Source organism: Leuresthes tenuis, unplaced genomic scaffold (genome assembly GCF_036924035.1).
Source record: "Leuresthes tenuis unplaced genomic scaffold, fLeuTen1.0.hap1 SCAF_23, whole genome shotgun sequence".
Taxonomy (NCBI): Eukaryota; Metazoa; Chordata; class Actinopteri; order Atheriniformes; family Atherinopsidae; genus Leuresthes; species Leuresthes tenuis.
In genome coordinates, this window is record NW_027325377.1 from 15052872 (window position 1) to 15071680 (window position 18809).

The window sequence follows — 18809 nt, forward strand, 5'->3', positions numbered from 1 at the left end:
AAAAAAACAGCCCACACCTGCCTATGCAACAGCTTGAGAATCAGGTTCCCTTTGCTATTTATGCCCATGAAAAAGAGGGTCCCACGTGTTTGCATAGAGCTGTAATTTGGATTTACACAACCCTCAATTAAAGCTGTCAGATTACACATTAGGACTATTTTCTTTATTTGACTCATACTTATTTTGGAAAAGAACTAAATTACAAAAATGCTCTCATTGTCCCAGTATGTCTGGACCTTCCCTTGTTTTAGTGCAACGGCTGCAGTTTTGAGACATACTAGAGACTATTCATATATCATATCATACATCATACATATCATACAATATATAACATAAATAACAATAAAACATTCAAATTCAAAGAGCAGGACCAACAATAAGGTTATTCTTTTCTTATTCAAATGGGAAGAGATTCTTTACTAAAGAGGACTATTAAGATTCTGATTATGTTTCATATTTTGTTTCACATTTAACACCGTGTGGGTGCTTTTGTAGTTAATAATACAGATAAATTACTTACAGCTTGTTTACACCAAGAACAACTAATGGCGATGATTTCTTTACTGTGGAAGAACTTCTGTTGAAAGCTCTGAAGAAACAAAGTACGATGAGTTAGTCTGTATGAAGAAGGACAACACAATAAAACGGCCTTATAATGGTCTGTGTAATATATTTGTGTGCATGTATGTTCACCTTTCCACACTGTTTACATTTCCCTTCCTGCCTTCGTCTGTGAACCCAGTGATGTCTCAGTACGTTCTGTCATCAAAGAGGCAAAGATTTTCCTTTCACATACAAGGTTACGATTCCCCTCCAACGTGTTTATAGTCATACCCGCGTTCTCACACTCCCATTCACACAAACACACTCACGTCTCGGAGGCATCGCGATCCTCCCTCTCTGAAGGTTGGCTTACATCTGAAGTTAATCTAAAGAGAAAGGAGAAACGTGTTCGCCTGCTTTCATTTCAAGCCTAAATGTGGTTCAACTGAATTCAACAGAAACAATTCTGTTTAAGATTTAATTTTCAGAAATAACTGTCAGGCATGAAGGATGAACAGCCAGTGTGTGTGTGTGTGTGTGTGTGTGTGTGTGTGTGTGTCGTACCTTTTCTAGTTGCTCTATACAGCCAGTGTGAACAATGATCTTACAGGCGGCACATTTCTTCCTGGGAGCTGACTTCTTAAAGGAGATACAGAACACACAGTGTGGAGTAAGACACACAAACCCACTAATAAGGCGTGCCAGAAATGCAAGAAGTGTAAAAACACACACTGATGAGACGATGACCCTGCCGCGAAGCAATAAAAACATACGGACCCAAAAGCACACTGAAATGTGGAAATTGAACACTGGATTGTTAGCTTCAGATCGACACTATGGAGATTCTGAAAGCAACAAGCTTGCCACAACATAGAAATGAACTCGAGCCTTTCGTTGTTGATCAAAGCCAAACAAATTGAGTGCTGGCATTCATGTAGATTTGACTTGTGACAAAAACAACCAGCACGGGCTGTGTCCAAAAATCACCACATAACTATTGGACTATACCTGTATAGTTGAGTTTGACATTTTCTACTGCAGTCTGAATGTATAGTGAGATTTAATATAAATAACCTTATGCAGTGGACTCAAAGTATCTGACAATTCATGGAGAATGTAGTGTAGAATTGATGGTCCCTAAGCCACAAACATAAACCATGATTCACTGTGCCGAAGAAAAGATGGTTTGTGATCAAATAAACCAACAGCAGCACCAGAACCTGTTACACGCGTTTATTTTACCAGTTTCTTTGCAAACTAATTATGAATTTAAAGCGATTACATATTGTATGGCCAAGAAGCATCTTGAATAAAAAAAAAAACAATATTAATTGACTACAATTAGGGCTAATAACTATAAAAAAATGCCTTTCCTTTTAACTTGCCTGTTTATACCAAACATTTTTTTGTGCCTAAAGGGATTAATATCAAGGGATTCGATTATTCAGCCACTGTGTTGGGTTATTCCTGTCAAAAAGCACTGCCTTAGTCGGTTGCACAAGTTTGGAAATTTTACGAAAACTTCCTGTTTATAACCATCTATCTGTTTGCGAGCAAAGCGGTTGAGATTAAACAAAAAAGTATTTTGTTGAAGTCAGTGGATAACATCTTCCTCTTAATCCTCTTCTTTCCTCTTTTTTCCTCAATGGTGTCAATGGTGTGAAAATTTGAAGTTTTAGTATCACGATAACCCTAATTTAGACCTAATTTATGTGCTCTGTCAGCCTGTACTTGAGTAAAGCTGTTCTTGGAGCAACATTCTAAAACGTTTTCATTTCATATGCTTTACGTCTTTATTCAAATCTTTTATTCCTCTTTTGTGTCGCACTCTTATTATTCTTTACACTAAAGCAAAAGCACAAGCCCGACGAAAGCAAGCGTCCGTCTCTACAAGAAAGAGTGGATCTGACACAGCCAACAAAGTCATTTATCACACGGAATGACGGGCAAAATAAAATCGAGCACTCAAGATGCCAAAGTGCAATTTGCCATCAATGAATAAAAATGGCACCGCTGTCTTGGTTCTTACAACTGACAAACTACTCATTATGAGTAATAATGTGACGGCTAATAATGGAGCAGTCTCATCTACAGTCAGAGGGTTCAGTCTGAACTGTAACAGAGAGCAATAATTTATGGCCGAGCGCTATTCTCACATCATAGAACACATCGTGTTCTACGAGTGAATAGGTCACCAAAGCCACCTTCGAACAAGAAAAACGTTGTGTTAAAGTTTTTAAGATGTCCTCACTGAGCCAACATGGAGAATGAGCAGTTTTTGACACGTAAGCTGCAACAGTATCACACATTCTTTGTTACTATGGATACATCTGTGAGCCGATAAAGGTCACGATTTTTTATTTCCTCTCAAAACTAAAAATTTGTAAGAGCATACTTTTTTTTTTTTTAAAATGGCTACGGCCGTCTATAGCTATTCGACACCTTTAAGAACATGAACAGAGGAGCGTTTTACATCCTGGATTATCATAAAAAAAATTGTAACTCACATCTTTTGTTGTTCTCCAATTGATCGAATAAATCGATTCAGACTTATATGTGTTATGATCATATTTTTACAAAACATAATATCATCAATTTTCACATGTCAAACAGCCCCACGAAACCTTTAAAGCTAATCAGTTTGATTAAGAGACCACTTTAACTATTTTACTTCATTTGATGCCTTTTGTAGGTCTTTAATGACCGTGGGAACCCTGAGGATTACGGTATTGTGCAGCATTTATTGATTTATTGATATACACTTGAAGCCTTCAGAAGACAAATTAACAAATCTAGCCTAATGATACCTTTTCAAAATCAATAAACCAACCTAAATGGTGGTATTTTTTACAGCATTTGTCCCACATTAATTTCAGTGCTTCAGCAGCTTCCTTCATGGACGAATGCGCCACATCGAGCTGAGCACAGGCAAGAATAATCTCGGTCTCGTCCGCCATAACCTGCCAAAGCAATCTCACATTTAACTGAGGTCATTTCAGCCTTTTGGACGTGTAATGTTTATCTAATTAAATCGATCACAGAGAGTTTGTAGTGAATTTGTTGTTTCTCGTTGGCAGCGGCCTCGGCATGTTCTTTTACTCTCACTGTAATTACCTACAATTGTAAGTGGAGTACAGATACATCATTACTGTCAGAACTAAAAGCTCTTTCTCAGCTCTCAATTCCAGGTGCTATTCTTCCCCGTCAGAGCTGTGTGGATGGACGAAAGGTTCATAATACCTATAATTCAAGCACTTTCTCCACAGCCTCGTGTGCTTGTGGTTAATGACTCTCATGTTGCTTTGTAGACGTGCTTCAACTTGAATGACTCTGAGGCACCTAGTTTAAAGTAGTGGAAGACAATAACACTCTCCATTTCAATAATACGGAGACCACAGAACAAAACTGGTCAGAAGGCTTTTTGAAATCCCGCTCCTGTATTGTAAAATTGAATTCATTGTAACACCAGTGCATTGTTCGGCTGTTTAAACTACTGCTTAATCCTCTCTGTGTAATTCCTGACTTGTGTCCAGCTGGCTGACTGTCGCAACCATATCACATGACAGGTGTTACCTGCAAGTGATTCTGCATAAAGTCATTAAATCCAACTAATTTCCACTGATGCTTGCTTTAAAAAACCAATAAAGGTGCCGAGAAGTCGGTTTTTATTTTGCTTTAGTGGCAATGATGTGCCCCTGACCACATTCTCTTAAACTAATTTGTGTGCTGGGGGGAGTGCTAAAATGTCCATAAACACACCGATGACATGGGGAAAATTCTCATGAGCATCTCACAATGTCATTCAATGACGATACTATTGATTTAAAAACTTTTTAAATTAGAAATAAGCTGTTTAAAACACTATATAAACTTTTACCATTTGTAATTGGGCAAATAAATGTAAGAATATATCAATTAACTTGACGTTTACTTGATATATACTTTAGCTTATCCGTAATTACATATCAAATATACATGTCAGCATTAGAATTTAGTTTAGATTATCTCAAAAGTTAAATTTTATCGAAGGCCCGTGCGTGGGTTTTTACAAAAGAAGTGCTCATTGTTTAATTCTGTACTCACTGCGGTCTTCAGGAGGCAAGCCTCCTCTCCGAGATAACACAGCTCTCCCGAACAACTCGTTTCCGTCCACAAGTGATCACCATTAACTGCGTTCTCCTGCAGACAAAAAGACAGAAAAAGAGGGAGAAATGATCATTTAATAAGCTGCATCATCCTTCCGCGTGTCTCACCCTTCTATGTAGCCGATTATTTTCAGCCACATACAACCGCACACCAACACTCGGAGCACGCGGTCAATAAGCGTGTCAAGCGTATAATTGCCACTGCTGAGGAGGTGGGTAATTTCACAGTGCATGATAATCTAAGGTGCTACAGGAGCTGCAGTTAACATGCAAACACAGATCTATATGAACACAAACACATGGACGTATGTAGCTGCATGCATGTTGCACGTGCAAGAAAACAGTGACACTAAGTCATAGAGGTATAAGCATATAGTAGTTTGCATGTAAGTCATCTTAACTACTTTATCATATATAGTGTGTACTTGCAGATGTTAAAGATGAGCAAATCAAGTCCACTTAATTGCAGATTTATTACATTTGCAGTCATGCAGTCGGCACACAATAATCCAAAGTCCAAAGTGAAAACAGCTTCTGATATTACAGAAGCTCCATTTCATGGTTATTTCATCTTATCTGGATTCTTTTTCAGGAGGTGAACCCGATTATAGAAGAACATACAACAGTGGAAAATAATGTCAGTTATAGGCAGTAACAAATCTCAACAAACTGAGCTTTGTTATGTTGCTGTAATGGCTGTCACACAACATCTGGCAGCAACTATTTGACAAACCTGAGATCCCTCAGGTCTGAAATCCAATCAGAGTCATTTTATTTATGGTTGGCATTGGCAGCATCCGGAATTTACAAAAAGGTATTATTTCTCTGGGACTCCTTTGGATAGAAGCCCGACACCAGGACCAGGGCGGTGTACTACGAAGCGCAGTTAGCGGTATGCCGTGTTATGCCGAGCTGAAAGTCAGAATTTTCTGTCACAGCGGTGGCTTTCTTCTGGCTAGATCACCACGGTAACCTAGACTGAACACATAACCTGCTCCGGATTTAGTTTCGGATTACATCTTCTGAAAAAATTGGAAAGGTGCTTTTAGCCAAATCGCTCGCGTGTTCACCGAGCCGCTGCTGGACAGCCGCTGCTGAAAAAGCAACCTTATTACACTCATTCTTGTCCTGATGAAACCCAAGATGGCTTCTTTCAATTTGCCAATGAGTCTGTTCAATATTTCTGATTTCAGGTAAAACACAGATTAGAAAATGAATGAGTCTTGGCCTATATATAGAAAAATGAAATCGATAAAAAGGAGTTTTGATTTGGTCACTGATTTAGGTGATTTTCAGGTTATCATTCGACTATGTAAAAGTTAAACGTAGACTTGTTCTTATTAAATTAAAAGTTTAGGTGCAGCTGCAATGACACGAACATCAGGCATGCAAACAATAACTTCATAATTTGCTATTTTCTTTAGCAGTCCTCTCTTAACTGCAGCATCTGTGTTTATTTTGATGATTTTTCACACATCTGTATTCACACAGCTTGCTCTTCTCATGAATTAAGTGTTGGGAGGTTTGGGTATTTTGCGTGAAAGAGGTCTCAAATGACACCTGTGGACACAAAACCCAAAGAGAAGAACATATTCACTGTTGTCGCTACCATTATCAGTAAAAATGCAGGTTTGAGGCTTCGCAGACACAAAGAAAGAAGAAAGCCTGGCTGTGTTGAACTTGATTTGCAGTACACCCTGAAGTTGAGCGTTGTGTTTACAAGCTGGAAGCCTGAGAAAAGTCTTAAATATGCTGATTGCAGACGAGAAGGAAACTTAAATGTCCCCCCGATGACAAAGTATATGTGCCACAAGAGCCCTGACCCGAATTTCACCCCTTGGTTTAAGTAAGCGATAAAACAAAATGTTATGTCAAATGCCTTCGTGCGATAGCAGAGGAATCCTTTACCTGATTAAATGTACCAATATTTTCATTCATTCTCATTGGTTGTTGTGTTTTTAATGTGAAAACTTTATCCTCGCTGGAAAAAAAGTACCGCTCTGTCCCGTCTGATGAGGAGGAGACGTTCCTGTGTTTCCAACTTACCGAAATCACTGCTGGTTTCAAAGTGACAATTGGCCAGAAAGAACCTAATTTTGATAGATCAACTAAAAAGGCACCTTATATTTTCCGTAATATCCCAGTGCTGGTCAATTAAAGCTACCTCTGCCATGGTAAATCAGTTTAAATTTGTACATCCTATATCCTGCCATCCTGTGTTGGTGTGGCTTCACAGTGAAGATTGTGCGTAAAAACACTTAATAACTTATTAGCACATCAAAGAAATGCATATATATATGAGTTTTTGTTTGCACATGTGTGTGCTGCATGCAGTGATGTAAAGGTTAGCGATGACAGCTGGAAGTGTCCCTGCAGACAGTGCTCAAGGGGAAACTCTGATGATGTTGTCCCACAACAGTTTGCCTATTTACACACTCCTATTAATAATAGAGCACACTGTATTTACTATTCATTATTGATGTATGACTAATAGAGCTTAATTGCTCATTGTAACTCATCGTAACAGCTGTGTTACATCTTCAATACACCGACTGTGATTTTTCACATCATGTTTAGATATCCTTTCCACAAATCTGTGGCCGAACTGGCTGGACTACTTTGTAGGTTGTTATATGATTTCATTCAAAGATTTTACTCTAAAATGAAATAAAAATACACTCCCTCTGCCACCGTCATTCCTAAGTATTGCCTTTCTCATTGAGGTGAAGTCACTGGAAATGAGTTTTGTGTCCATCTCGTTCCAAACAGAGACTATCATGACAAAATACAGTTTAAACAAGATAGTTTAGTTTGTTTTATCATGACTCATCTTATGATAATATAAGGTTTTATGTGATCTGTATGATTTGAACGAAGGGTTTGGGAGACAGTTTGAGATTGTTTCAGAAGGCGATGAACCCTTCCATTGGTTTTTGATTGATATTTCACAAAGCTGCACACTCTTGTGAATAATGCCAGAAAATTCACGTTTGCAACGTCGAGTTGCGACAAAATCCCAGAGCGTTGGAGTTCAGGTTTAAAGTGGCAATGAAAATGCCAACTAAAAGTTTTGGTGTACTTTCTGACGGTCTAATGTGCATCGGTTGAGTACTTTCCATTGCTTTCTGACATTTTCTTCAGCACGGCGACATTTCAAATCAACAGCATTTTTAATGCAACTCTTCGGTTTTGTGATTCACATCTTGTCAATAAAACCCATTAAGTTCTGCTAAACTGACCCTGAAAAGTCAGTTCTTGTGAAGTCGTCACACATAAAACGCTCTTCTCTGCGCTACCAAGGCGTTTACAAGAACATATGCTGCTGAAAAGATTCTGCGAACTAATGAAAATCCAAATTTCGTTGTGACTCAGATGGACAGAAGAGGGACAACATACACCTGGACATTTGTGTTTTGGGGAACATATGTAATGTAAAATGTGTGTGTCTAACCGTCCAGTCCACGCAGGTTCGAAGCTCCTTGTGAGGGCCGTTGGATGCCGGAGGAAGCGAGAGCTGGGGTGGGCCGAGGTAATGGAGGCCAGAGCGTGAAATCGCTTTCCTAAAAACATGAAAAAAAAAAATGAGAAGGATTAAAAACACATTACTATCACGAGGACACAAGCTGAACTGGCACCAACGCAAAAAACCAGCTCTGTCGTGCTCTCTGGCACAGTTCTCACACCACAGAGTGACTGCAACGCTGAGAGAACTAGATTTCAGTTTGTAAATTTATTATTCATGTAATGGGGCCACATTTATGCCGGCTCAGCTGGAGATATTTGTTTGAGGAGGACTGGGAACAGCTTGGAGGAGAGACTGCCAGCGGCACTTCGAGGCGACGAGAAAGAGTCGGAGATGGTCTGTTCTGTCAAAGGATGAGTAAGCAGTCATCTCTCCCTCCGTGCTCCAGTCTCTGACTCTCACATACTTCCTGTATCCATTTGAATTCTCTCATCTATATGTTTCTCTGTTTCTACCTCTGTCTTTCTAACACCTCATCAGTACCCCGCTGCATCCACAAGAGCCAACCCGCAGCTCCCATCATCATCTCGTTGCTGCTGATTTAACATCTGTGTTCACCTCTTAGTATATAAGAAGAGAGTTAAGAAACCTTCGCCAGAAAAAGGCGATGCTTTGCAAACTGTGTGTACGATACAGGATTTTTCTACACGTCGACCTTTTTTTTTAGGGTTGTTTGCTTGCTCGGAGAGCATTTCCAGTGCAGCTCTGCAACGGGTCAGGTTCCTATCAGTGCTTTTTGAAGCACATTTTAGCCAATGGCATCCCACTCCTGGTCCACCGATTGGTCGATTCTGCAGCAGTATGCTGCTGTTTATGGACAGTAAGCCATTTAAGTCCCACCGACCCAAATCACTTTCAGCTAGAAGGTGGTGCTTGATACTCTTCAGGCATACATTTTACATCAGAATGCAAATTTACTGACAATGGCAAAAATGGCCATCCCTTTATCACTGATTAATTAAACTGGCCAAGGTAACTATGGTAACCTTTGCTAAAATAGACTCTGAAATAAAAAGAAATATATATATATGTTGACAGGCCAACATCACGTTCGCCATTACACCCTCCCACATGAAACCACTTTCAGCAACAAAGATGCGAAATTACCCAAATAAAAAAAGAGCCAAGACAAGAGTGAAAACTGGTGTTGCTTTTTTTTTGGCTGGAGACAGCATTTGGGCAGCAGAGGACTGAAATCTGACTGAAACGTTGGCTGTTTAGTAATAAGCTTACACTGTTAATGTTGTGGATGGAGCTTATGTTTAAGCTCTAACTTTTCTCAGCTGACTCAACGATGCCGGCTAGTTGTGCGAATTACCAAAGAGAATCGGCGGCGGGGTTAACGAGGATGTCTTTTCCCACCAGTAAAGGTGGGACCTATACAATGCTTCAATGTTTGAGCTAGAGATCGAGCACATCACACACTGTAAAGTGTATGTGGGTTTTTATCCCCCCTCAAGGTCTTGAATCGTGAAAAGGAATGAAAACATATACATAGTCTGGTAAAATCTCACCCCCTTGTGGTGATCATTTTCGAAGACCAAAGTTACAAAACCCACCTTTAATCATTCCGAGCCAACGAACGCAGACAAAGCCTGATACACATTTTCTATGGTGCAACAATTAAAAAGTTTGCTTCACATTTGCTTTGCCAATGGATTGAAACACAGCTACATTGTTGGCTGTTGCCACTGCTATAAGAATCTATCCAAATAACACCCAAAAAGTCCTGATGGAGCGAGCAGATTTTACATAGGATACTTATATAGGATTCTATTTACATCTCAGACCATAAACGGGATGTAATTTGTACACATAAATAAATAAAAATTCAAGGAAAGGCATGCCTCATTTAATATCCACTCTCATTAATGGCAATCAGCACTTTCATTCTTCAAAATTATGGATATTTTCCTTTTCATTCCATTTTTTTGTTACTTCAATGAATCTTCCTCCTAATAAAAACATTTTTTATGGCCAGTGTCGACTAGAAATGCCTGTTTTTAGTTGTAATTTGTGCAATTTGGATGTCGAGAGTTGCACTTTTTCCAATAGGAGAGCATTTGCTATTCATGTATTTCTCGACTAAATGAAAAATTTTGAAAACTCTTTATCTATTGTTTGGACTAGATTACGCGAAATCCACAAACTTAAAGCTGGACCTTGATTTTCTAAGACAACTACTACGATCCACGTTTTAAAAGTCTGGAAATGTTGTGCATTGTGAACTTTTTCATCACGATGAAGCAGAGAACAAAGCGCTCAGAGAACTCATAGTTAGGAGATTAAACACCGGTTTGTGTGTCTCCAACTGTGTGTGTGTGTGTGTGTGTGTGTGTGTGTGTGTGTCCGTCAGTGGAAAAGGCTGCACGGAGCATCTGACCTCCCTGTTGAAAGTTTCAGTGGCTGTCTGTCTAAAATTATCAAACAGGACAAAGAGGAGTCCACTTACACACCCTGTAACCTGATGACACGCCCAAACACACAAAGGTTCGCACACACACATATGCATGTATATGCACTCATGACACCTGTACTAAAAATAGCTCAGCGTGGGTGACAGCGGCACAAATGCAAAGACGTATGGTGGCGGGACATATGCCAGAAAGAACTGGGGACCACACACACACACACACACACACACACACACACACACACACACACACACCCACATACACAAATCTAATGTCACAAATGCAGCATATTCAATTGAATGGATTTTCAGAGGGAATCGTAGATGATTAAAGGATGACTGTGCTTTTCATTTTTATTTCTAGTCATGTTTACACAGTTTTAGTCTGTTTGGTTTATTTTCGGTTTGGCGACATTTCCTCTGTAACTCCTCACTGCTGAACTCCGAGGGCATTGCGACACGCTAAAACCAAGTTCATTAGAGGAAGTAACACGAGCAGTCGCACAATCGGCCGGAGTGTCAGTGAAGAGAGTTTTACTGAAACCAGTTATTTGGAAGTGAAAACAAAAGCAGAAAGTGAATGTACCAGCAAGTATGGTGCATAGATGTTTGTTTCAGGAAATGTACTTTTGTCTAACATCTATCAGACACACACGCCGCCTCACTTAACCCTGCGTCTTATAGCCAAGTGTTGAACGGCGAGGATTACTGTAAACTGATTATGGTTCATCAGATATGAATGAATAGGTTGTGTGCCTGTGTGTTTCGTGTTGACGTGGAAGTACTTCTTATAATGAAATGACCCTTCCGTGAAAGTGTGCGCACAAGAGTGTTTTTTTCTTTTGTCGCCGGGTGGCAGAGAGAAAGTCGGGGCAGCTAAAAACAGACCGAGCAGAACCAATTCACTTGATGTACTCATCATAAATCGCCACAAATGGGAATACACACTTAAATATACAAAAGATATACACATGCACCACCGTTTGGAGGTCATGGAGCAGCGTTAGATTTGAGCGTGCCCTAATCTGCTAAAAGCAGGCAGGCTCATGGGCACGTGAAGCTTTTCTGCCGGAATACACACACCTCACCTGACTCGGAGTTCTTTTTAAGTGTATCTGTTCCAGAAGAGGATGGTAAAAGCGCATCGGCCCAAAAATAAACCTGCTTTAAAGCGCTAAAAATACAGAGGGATGTCAGCCCAACAAAACCAGAAAATGTATGGTGGTGGTGGTGGGGGGGCACAATTCACACCACAACTATTCAGCATGACAATAAAACCAAATAATACGTCAAGGAAAACAAAACATTCCCACAGCATGTAGGTTTGCTCGGAAAGTCTCCGAGCCAAGTTTAGATGCATACGGGAATGATCAAACACAAAGAAACCCTTTTTCCGCTGGTTTTTATTCCTCTTGTTTGAGCCTGCCTCCAGAAAGGAATTGGCGCAAACCGTGTTGTTGAGATTCTGGAGATGTGCCCAGTGGTTCTCCCGTGTGAGCTTGGGGCAGCCGTGCAGTTGGCGGAAAAAAACCTGCGGTTTTCTGTGAAGGTTTGCGGTGAATAGTTGCAGAGGGCTACTTAATATACATATCTAAAACAAATCATAGACCACCACAGGTATTTTCAACCATTTGCTCTCCCATCTCCAGCTCGGGGGTCTTATAAATATGAGCTGACACACATTCACAGCACCAAGTAATAAGAAAACACTAGGGATCCCTCCACCCACACCCACAGATTGTTGGATTTCGAGGTATGCTCATGGTCTAGAAGCCTCTTTCTGGCCTTTTCTTGACTAATGCAGGACGTCTGGATCCAGAAATTGCTGATATTAACCAGAGATAATTCTATGATGTTTCATTGTTGACTCACAACCCCAAAGCAGAAAATTTCCACTGTGCTCTTCTCATTAAATGCCACTCCAATGTTTTTTTCTCAGTATAAATTCTGTGAGTGTAGCCAAAAAGGCTCGATCAAAAAATCATCCGTCCATAGCTTTTATTTCATAATAGCCTTCTTTTTTTCTTTCCAGGGTCTAACAGAACATAAGTCAAACAACAGATGTTGAATTTAAAACATTGAACGGACTCAAACAAATAATGAAGCTCATATTCTGCATTTTGGGGATGTTCCTTTCCTTAACTGTGTTGTGTGGCTTTTTTTGTGCAAGTGCAACATCTGCAAAGGTATAAAGAGCAAGGTCCACACACCCCAGGGAGTGTTTAAACCTTTTCAATATAGCTGCAGCTGGCCCGTCAGATGGCCGATGAGATTTTCGTTATTAGCATTCCATGTTATATTGAAATTGATCCTAAAATCCTCAACATTTGTCACATCTTTTGAACAACAGTGCCGTCATTTCCCTTGCACAATGTATCTGGGTCATCCGGGGCCACGATGACGTAAAAAGGTCGAAGCTCGACAGATACCATTTCAATTACTCGCCGGCAGTAAATGTATCGATTCAGTGCCATGTGGTGCTGCTTTTGGTTGTAGTTTCCTGTTGAAAGGCAACAGTGGAGTTAACAGATAGAGCAAAGATACCTTCTTAAAAACCCTTGGCTGTAATGATCCATTTGATACCTTTGTCAATTAGAGCTAACAGCAAAGAGTTCACACGTGTCGCTTGTTGTAATAAGGGGCTTAAACCAAAATGTTGCCATTAAATAGCCACACCCCACTTCATTTTAAAGTATCACTGATAGACAAGCAGCCTTTGTTTCACAGGAACTATCCATAAATAGCAGCTCTCACCGATGTAATGTAGTGTGTTAACCTACTATGACCTGCTCCTTGTGATATGCAGTAAACACAGGAGCTCAACAGATGCTCTGGATTATGTTAGGCCCTCCCCTGTCTGCACCAGAGTGCATGTTTACATGGCACCAGAAGAAAAAAAAAAACATAAATCATTAGCTTTGTCAAGCACGCTGACTGGTTGCTACAGAGTGGAAACCATGTGTCCTCCGACTGAAATCAGATAAACTGAAATACTCTGTCGGTTGAGAAATGTTACCCCTGAGAAGTAAAATACTTTGAGGAGAAGGCTTGTGTGAGAGCGTTGCTTCGTCATTTTTTCTTGAAGAGTACAGCCAAAGTTAACGTTAATCTAATAAGCCATACATGACATATTAGTGAGGGTTCCTTTTCATTGAGTTTTTGAAGCTGAGAGCATGTTAGCCTATTCGAGTACACAACAAAGTAAAATGACTTCAAACAACTTGAAAATGAGCACGAACTGTGTTCTTTTCAGGTAAAGCAGACAATAGGAGAAGAGATGAAATCGAACCCTGCACAGTGGAGTTGACCCAGCTGCTCGCTACTCCCAGATCAAACACCACCTACTGTCTCCACAGTGCAACTCTGCTTCTCTGCTCTACTCTTCCTTTGCTCTTCTCTTTCTCTTCCCTTCTGCACATCACCCCTTCCCCTCCTCCTCCTCCTTCTCCCCCCAAATCTCCCTCGTTTCTCCTCCCACTGCTCTGCTCCTCCTCCTCTTCCTCCCTCGCGCTCCTGTCATCCTCTGCTCCTCTTACTCATCCTCCCCCTTGTCTCCTCTCCTTATTTTCAGCCTCCTCCTCCTCTTCCCACAGAGGTGGGTTGTCAGCGCTGCCATGACAACGGCACAGTGGGAGCATCGGCAGCCCGTCCAGTAATTATATTGGCAGAGAATCTGCTCTGTGTATGTGTTTAGTGTGTTTCAACTTTACACTAAATGCACTTACACCTATCACGCTATGTGGGATGATTGTGTGCACATTGGCACAAAGTCACACACATACATGGATTATATACCATCTTTATTTCACTGCCTACGCACCGAGTATGATGTAACTCCTCAAATGTTTTCTAAATACAGAACATCTCTATCTAAGCAGGGGTCAACAGTTACTACTCTTGGACCAGTTTGGGAAGTTTTGTACTAATCAGGTGATGAAGACCGGAAGAAAAGTGCATTCTCGCTGCGTGCCGTGATGTCGATGGCAAAAAAAACCAACACTAACATCATCTTCTCCATCGTTGCAGTCATTTAGCCAGCCTCTGAGGAACCCTGTGTGTTCCTCGAGCCTCGCTGCGGCTGTGTAACAGTGTTCACAGTCAAAGCTGAAGGGAGAACAAAAGTAATAGCCGCAAAAAATAAAAGGCAGCTGCAAGTGGGAGGGTTCGGATTTAACATCTTCTGACTCCAGAAGATGTTGTGATTACGTGGGAGAAGCCGGTTGACAAAAAGAGACAACTGCACCAGTGTGGGTTCGCTCTGAAGTCAGTTTCTCTGTCCAGGCAACAATGTGCACAACCCAGAGAAAATCATTCCAAATGGAAATGTGTGTTTTTACTGTTTTGACAGCAAAAATCCCCTCATAAGACGTCATATTAATAATTAGAACTCAGCGACCTACCTTGTAAAGATCAGAAATAGTTGAAATTGTGCATCATAAGTGCTTAGAGGAGGAAGTGGAACAGCATATTGCCAGAAACGTTTCCATTGCCATTGTTCAATCATTAATACTTTCAAAAGTCTAAATCTAAAGCACGCACTCAGGGCCGGTAGATATCTGACACCAGCCCAAAAATCCTGACAAGTTCACAACAAAAAGTCTCTCATTTTGAAAAGGAAACACAAAGCCCTAATACTTAGACTGGTTTTAAGCTTTGCATAGGCGTCGTTACAACACGCCGTTGGTTACACTCACCTGTAACCAAGAAGCCGGTGGAACCATCGCACTGTTTTCACCCTCCTTCTCCTCCCTGCCTGTTCACCAGCTTCAGCATTTATCATAATTATTCTCAAAGGGTTTCTCAACGACTTATATTTTCATGTCCCAAAGCAAAAGGAAAGGTGGAAAGAAAGACATTCCACAGCAGACTCAATCAACTAGTCGCTTCCTTACACACTCGCAGCACGGCTCAGGTAATTATGCTAATCAATGTGACGAGCAAGGGACACCTGACACCAGACACTTGAGCTCTATGATGTGCTACAATGTGTGTGTACGTGTGTGTTTCTTTTTTTCTGAATTCAGTTCTGTTTTTACTCAGCTATGATCTAGTTTGAGATCAAGGTTTTAGATGATTGTAAAGGACGTTTGAGAATTGTTAAAGCAGGGGTGAAGGTGCGCTTATGTGAACGGGGGAAATAATGTGGAGAACTTTTTTTTTAGTTTTTTCTTTACTGGGAAACCATAATGAGTGTGAGAGCAGTGGTGTCCAATGAACTCTGACACTGTATCCACTACACCTGTCATCCATCCTCAGTTCTCTCGACAGCTCGTCTCTTTCAGTTAGATTCCAGATAACAGGTACATTTTCAGGTGAAAAACAGCAGAATGATCTGCATCAGAGCATCAAAAGCACATTAAACAGAAAAAATAAATAAAATACAACATACATAGACAATAAATTACTTAAATATCAAATGATGAAGCCAGAAGAACTGAAGAGATAAGAAACTCTATTCAGTCCTAAATCAACTGTCATCAAATCACATAAATAACTAAAAAGCTAAAGAATTTGCTCAAAAGTAGACGCTACTCAGTCGAATAAAAAGGATTATTGATAACATTTCTTAATCTTAGTTCTATCCATCTTTCCATCCCTCTTTTTTGTCTCCCCGTCTCCTTTCTCCCTTGAACCCCTCACAGGTGAATCTGCTCTATTTTTGGAAGATTACGCAAGCGATAACCTGGCAAGGGCGACCTGAGAAACACACGCAGACACTCAAGCACACGAGCGCACAAGTCTCGCTCGGGAAAAAAGAGGCGTTTAGCAGAATGTTTGTGCAGCACAAAGTGAGACTGATAAGGGGATCTGAAGGCCAAGAGGGCCAAAAAAGAAAGAAAAAAAAAAAGACGTTTTCAGCCCTTTAGAGGCTTTAGAGGTGCACGATAAAAGATCAAACACATTCCAAAGGATTTACATTTTTTGACAGGGACCAAAAATATAATGAGATTCACTGCTGAAAATGACTATACATTGCTCAAAAGTACAGTTTATTCAAATAAAGAGATGGCACGATAGCTTAAAAGGTTCCCCCTGATACCCCCCCTCCACCAAAGAAGCTCCAGCGCTTTTCAAAGCCAGTACTAAAAGTAGAACCACCTTTTTATGTTTTAAATTGCCAAAGAATTGACTCGGGGCAAACAAAATTGGTGCTACAGTAGCACCGCTTTTTATGTGGGTCAAGGCCAAAGAATCGCTCACAATGGGGGTCAGAGGCAGACTCAAGGTGACCAACCTTGAATTACCTGTTCATTTATCTATTTTTTTAGTCTTTATAGACCCAGTTTGCATTGGCTTTTGTAAATACCAAATCAACTTTGGACATGCTGGTCAGAGACCCAACTCTAAATGCATCAAACATGCACAGAGCATAGTGTTTCCGCAGCATACGTTTGCATTTCGCAAACAGAACTGCCTTTCAAGCTCGTTGTAATGTAACGAGAGCACAGGGAGCCCTCAACTTCAACAGATTAACGTCAAAACAAACCAACGCTGCTGAACCGAGCTGCAACAGGCAACACGGTCCAACAGCGAAGCCACAATCGGTTTGAAAGAGGGGCTAAAAATCATTATGCACATTGTGTGGCATGGAGCAAAGCAAGCCTGACCCAATTTTACAGCCCCTGACTTCAATCAGGCAGCCCTGAAGGTGTGAAGTGGCACCACATCTTTCTCATCTTGTTGTCTGACTGGTTACATTTACTACAACAGCCTTTTTTGACTAATTTTCATCCCAAATCACCCAATATAAGGCGCTACCGACTGCAGCTTTAATGTTAATACGGGTGCAGGCACACAGATTCACAAGCACCCTTTATGTGAAGTTCAACCTTGTTCAACTGACAGTTAGGTACACCTGATCCCGTCTTTCAGTACATTCTTACACATTTTTTCTATTCTCCTACAGCTTCTCTCTCTCGTCTTTCAATTTCATCCCAATTTTTTTCCTTTTATTCCCTCCATCTCCCTCTCCGCCCTCTATGTGGGTCAGTGTGAAAGGCTAGTTCATTGCCGCTGGTGACACAGCATCCCCAGAGCGAGAATGTATGCGAGTGAGACACACCAACGCACCGAGGCCGGTGTCTAAACACGTCTCATGTAATGGGGTGTGACAGATAGAGGCTGATCGCCACATGAAAGCACATATTAAAAAAAAAAAAAAAAAACATTCAAAATGCCAAACTGATATTATGAGACACGGAACAAGAGGGACTCAGTGTTTCATGTCACTGTCTCTTGTTTGTCTTTCTTTTCATGTCTGTGCTATGTTTTACACACAGGTTCTTTTGAAAAACAGAGACACGGAACTTTCTGGTCAAAGTTTCTTTGACTAAAATATACAAACGTAAAAATGGATTGTCACCAGTGTGCCAAAGTGGAAATGTCTGAGCTTTAAGAGCACCGGTTGCAAGGGCTGGAAAGTAACAGACATCCGTTTACATGTAAATGTCCAAAACTTGAAGGTTGAAAACTTTGAGGTTACAGCCTGCGTTTGCATTTCCTATTTAGAAGTGTACAGTTTTACAAAAGCACTTTTTCTTCTACTGAAGTACTGAAGCGTGAACTCGTACACCCCGATACAATATAACAACATAACCAATCAACATATACAGTGACTGTTTCTTTTAATAGAGCAGCAGTGGCTGATCTATAGATCTAGCTCCAACTGTGAGTAGGTGGCACAACAGGCGACCTACACTTGATATTGTACTTGAACACATCTTCTGCAGACTCAAGGTGTTTCCTCATCCCTGCAAACATATAGCTTCTTTCCATGGAGGCTGTACAAAAAAGGTGAAAGGCTGTATTTAGGCCAACAAAAGCCTTGTATCGTTACAGTGTTGTGGCCCAGCGAGGCGCACTGAGCTGGAGGAATAAAGCTGAAGAACTAAAGGTCATGCAGAGCAGAACATTTGTGCAGCGCAATGCTTTGGAAATCAAACATGTGTAGGCATGTTCCTGATGGATTACTGTTTATCTGGCTGGATATCTTGCCACCTTTTAAGTTGAATCACAAAAATCATTGCATAATTTGAGCCTATGAAGAGGCTTCAGAATTCGTTCTGGGTTCCAACAAGCCTCCCTCTCAAACATTTACTCAACCTTGCATTGTATTTCTTCTCCTCAGAGCAAACAGTTGTCAACACAAAGAGTTTTTGCAGTATTTATGAACAATCTAATTCCA

The 18809-nt window shown here is 40.7% G+C and overlaps 1 protein-coding gene across 4 annotated transcripts in view; it reads right to left on the reverse strand.

Annotated features, from left to right (window-relative positions):
- The window catches only part of dgki (diacylglycerol kinase, iota), a 71016-nt gene that overhangs the window by 32480 nt on the left and 19727 nt on the right, over window positions 1-18809 (reverse strand). For 3 of the 4 annotated variants that reach the window (XM_072377293.1, XM_072377292.1, XM_072377290.1), the window contains exons 2-7: window positions 8140-8248; window positions 4627-4722; window positions 1108-1182; window positions 873-929; window positions 694-759; window positions 521-589 (exon numbers count right to left, since the gene is read on the reverse strand). In XM_072377293.1, coding sequence (XP_072233394.1) covers window positions 521-589; window positions 694-759; window positions 873-929; window positions 1108-1182; window positions 4627-4722; window positions 8140-8248 — 472 coding nt within the window. The remainder of the gene's footprint in view (window positions 1-520; window positions 590-693; window positions 760-872; window positions 930-1107; window positions 1183-4626; window positions 4723-8139; window positions 8249-18809) is intronic. The other variant, XM_072377291.1, reaches the window with a different exon arrangement.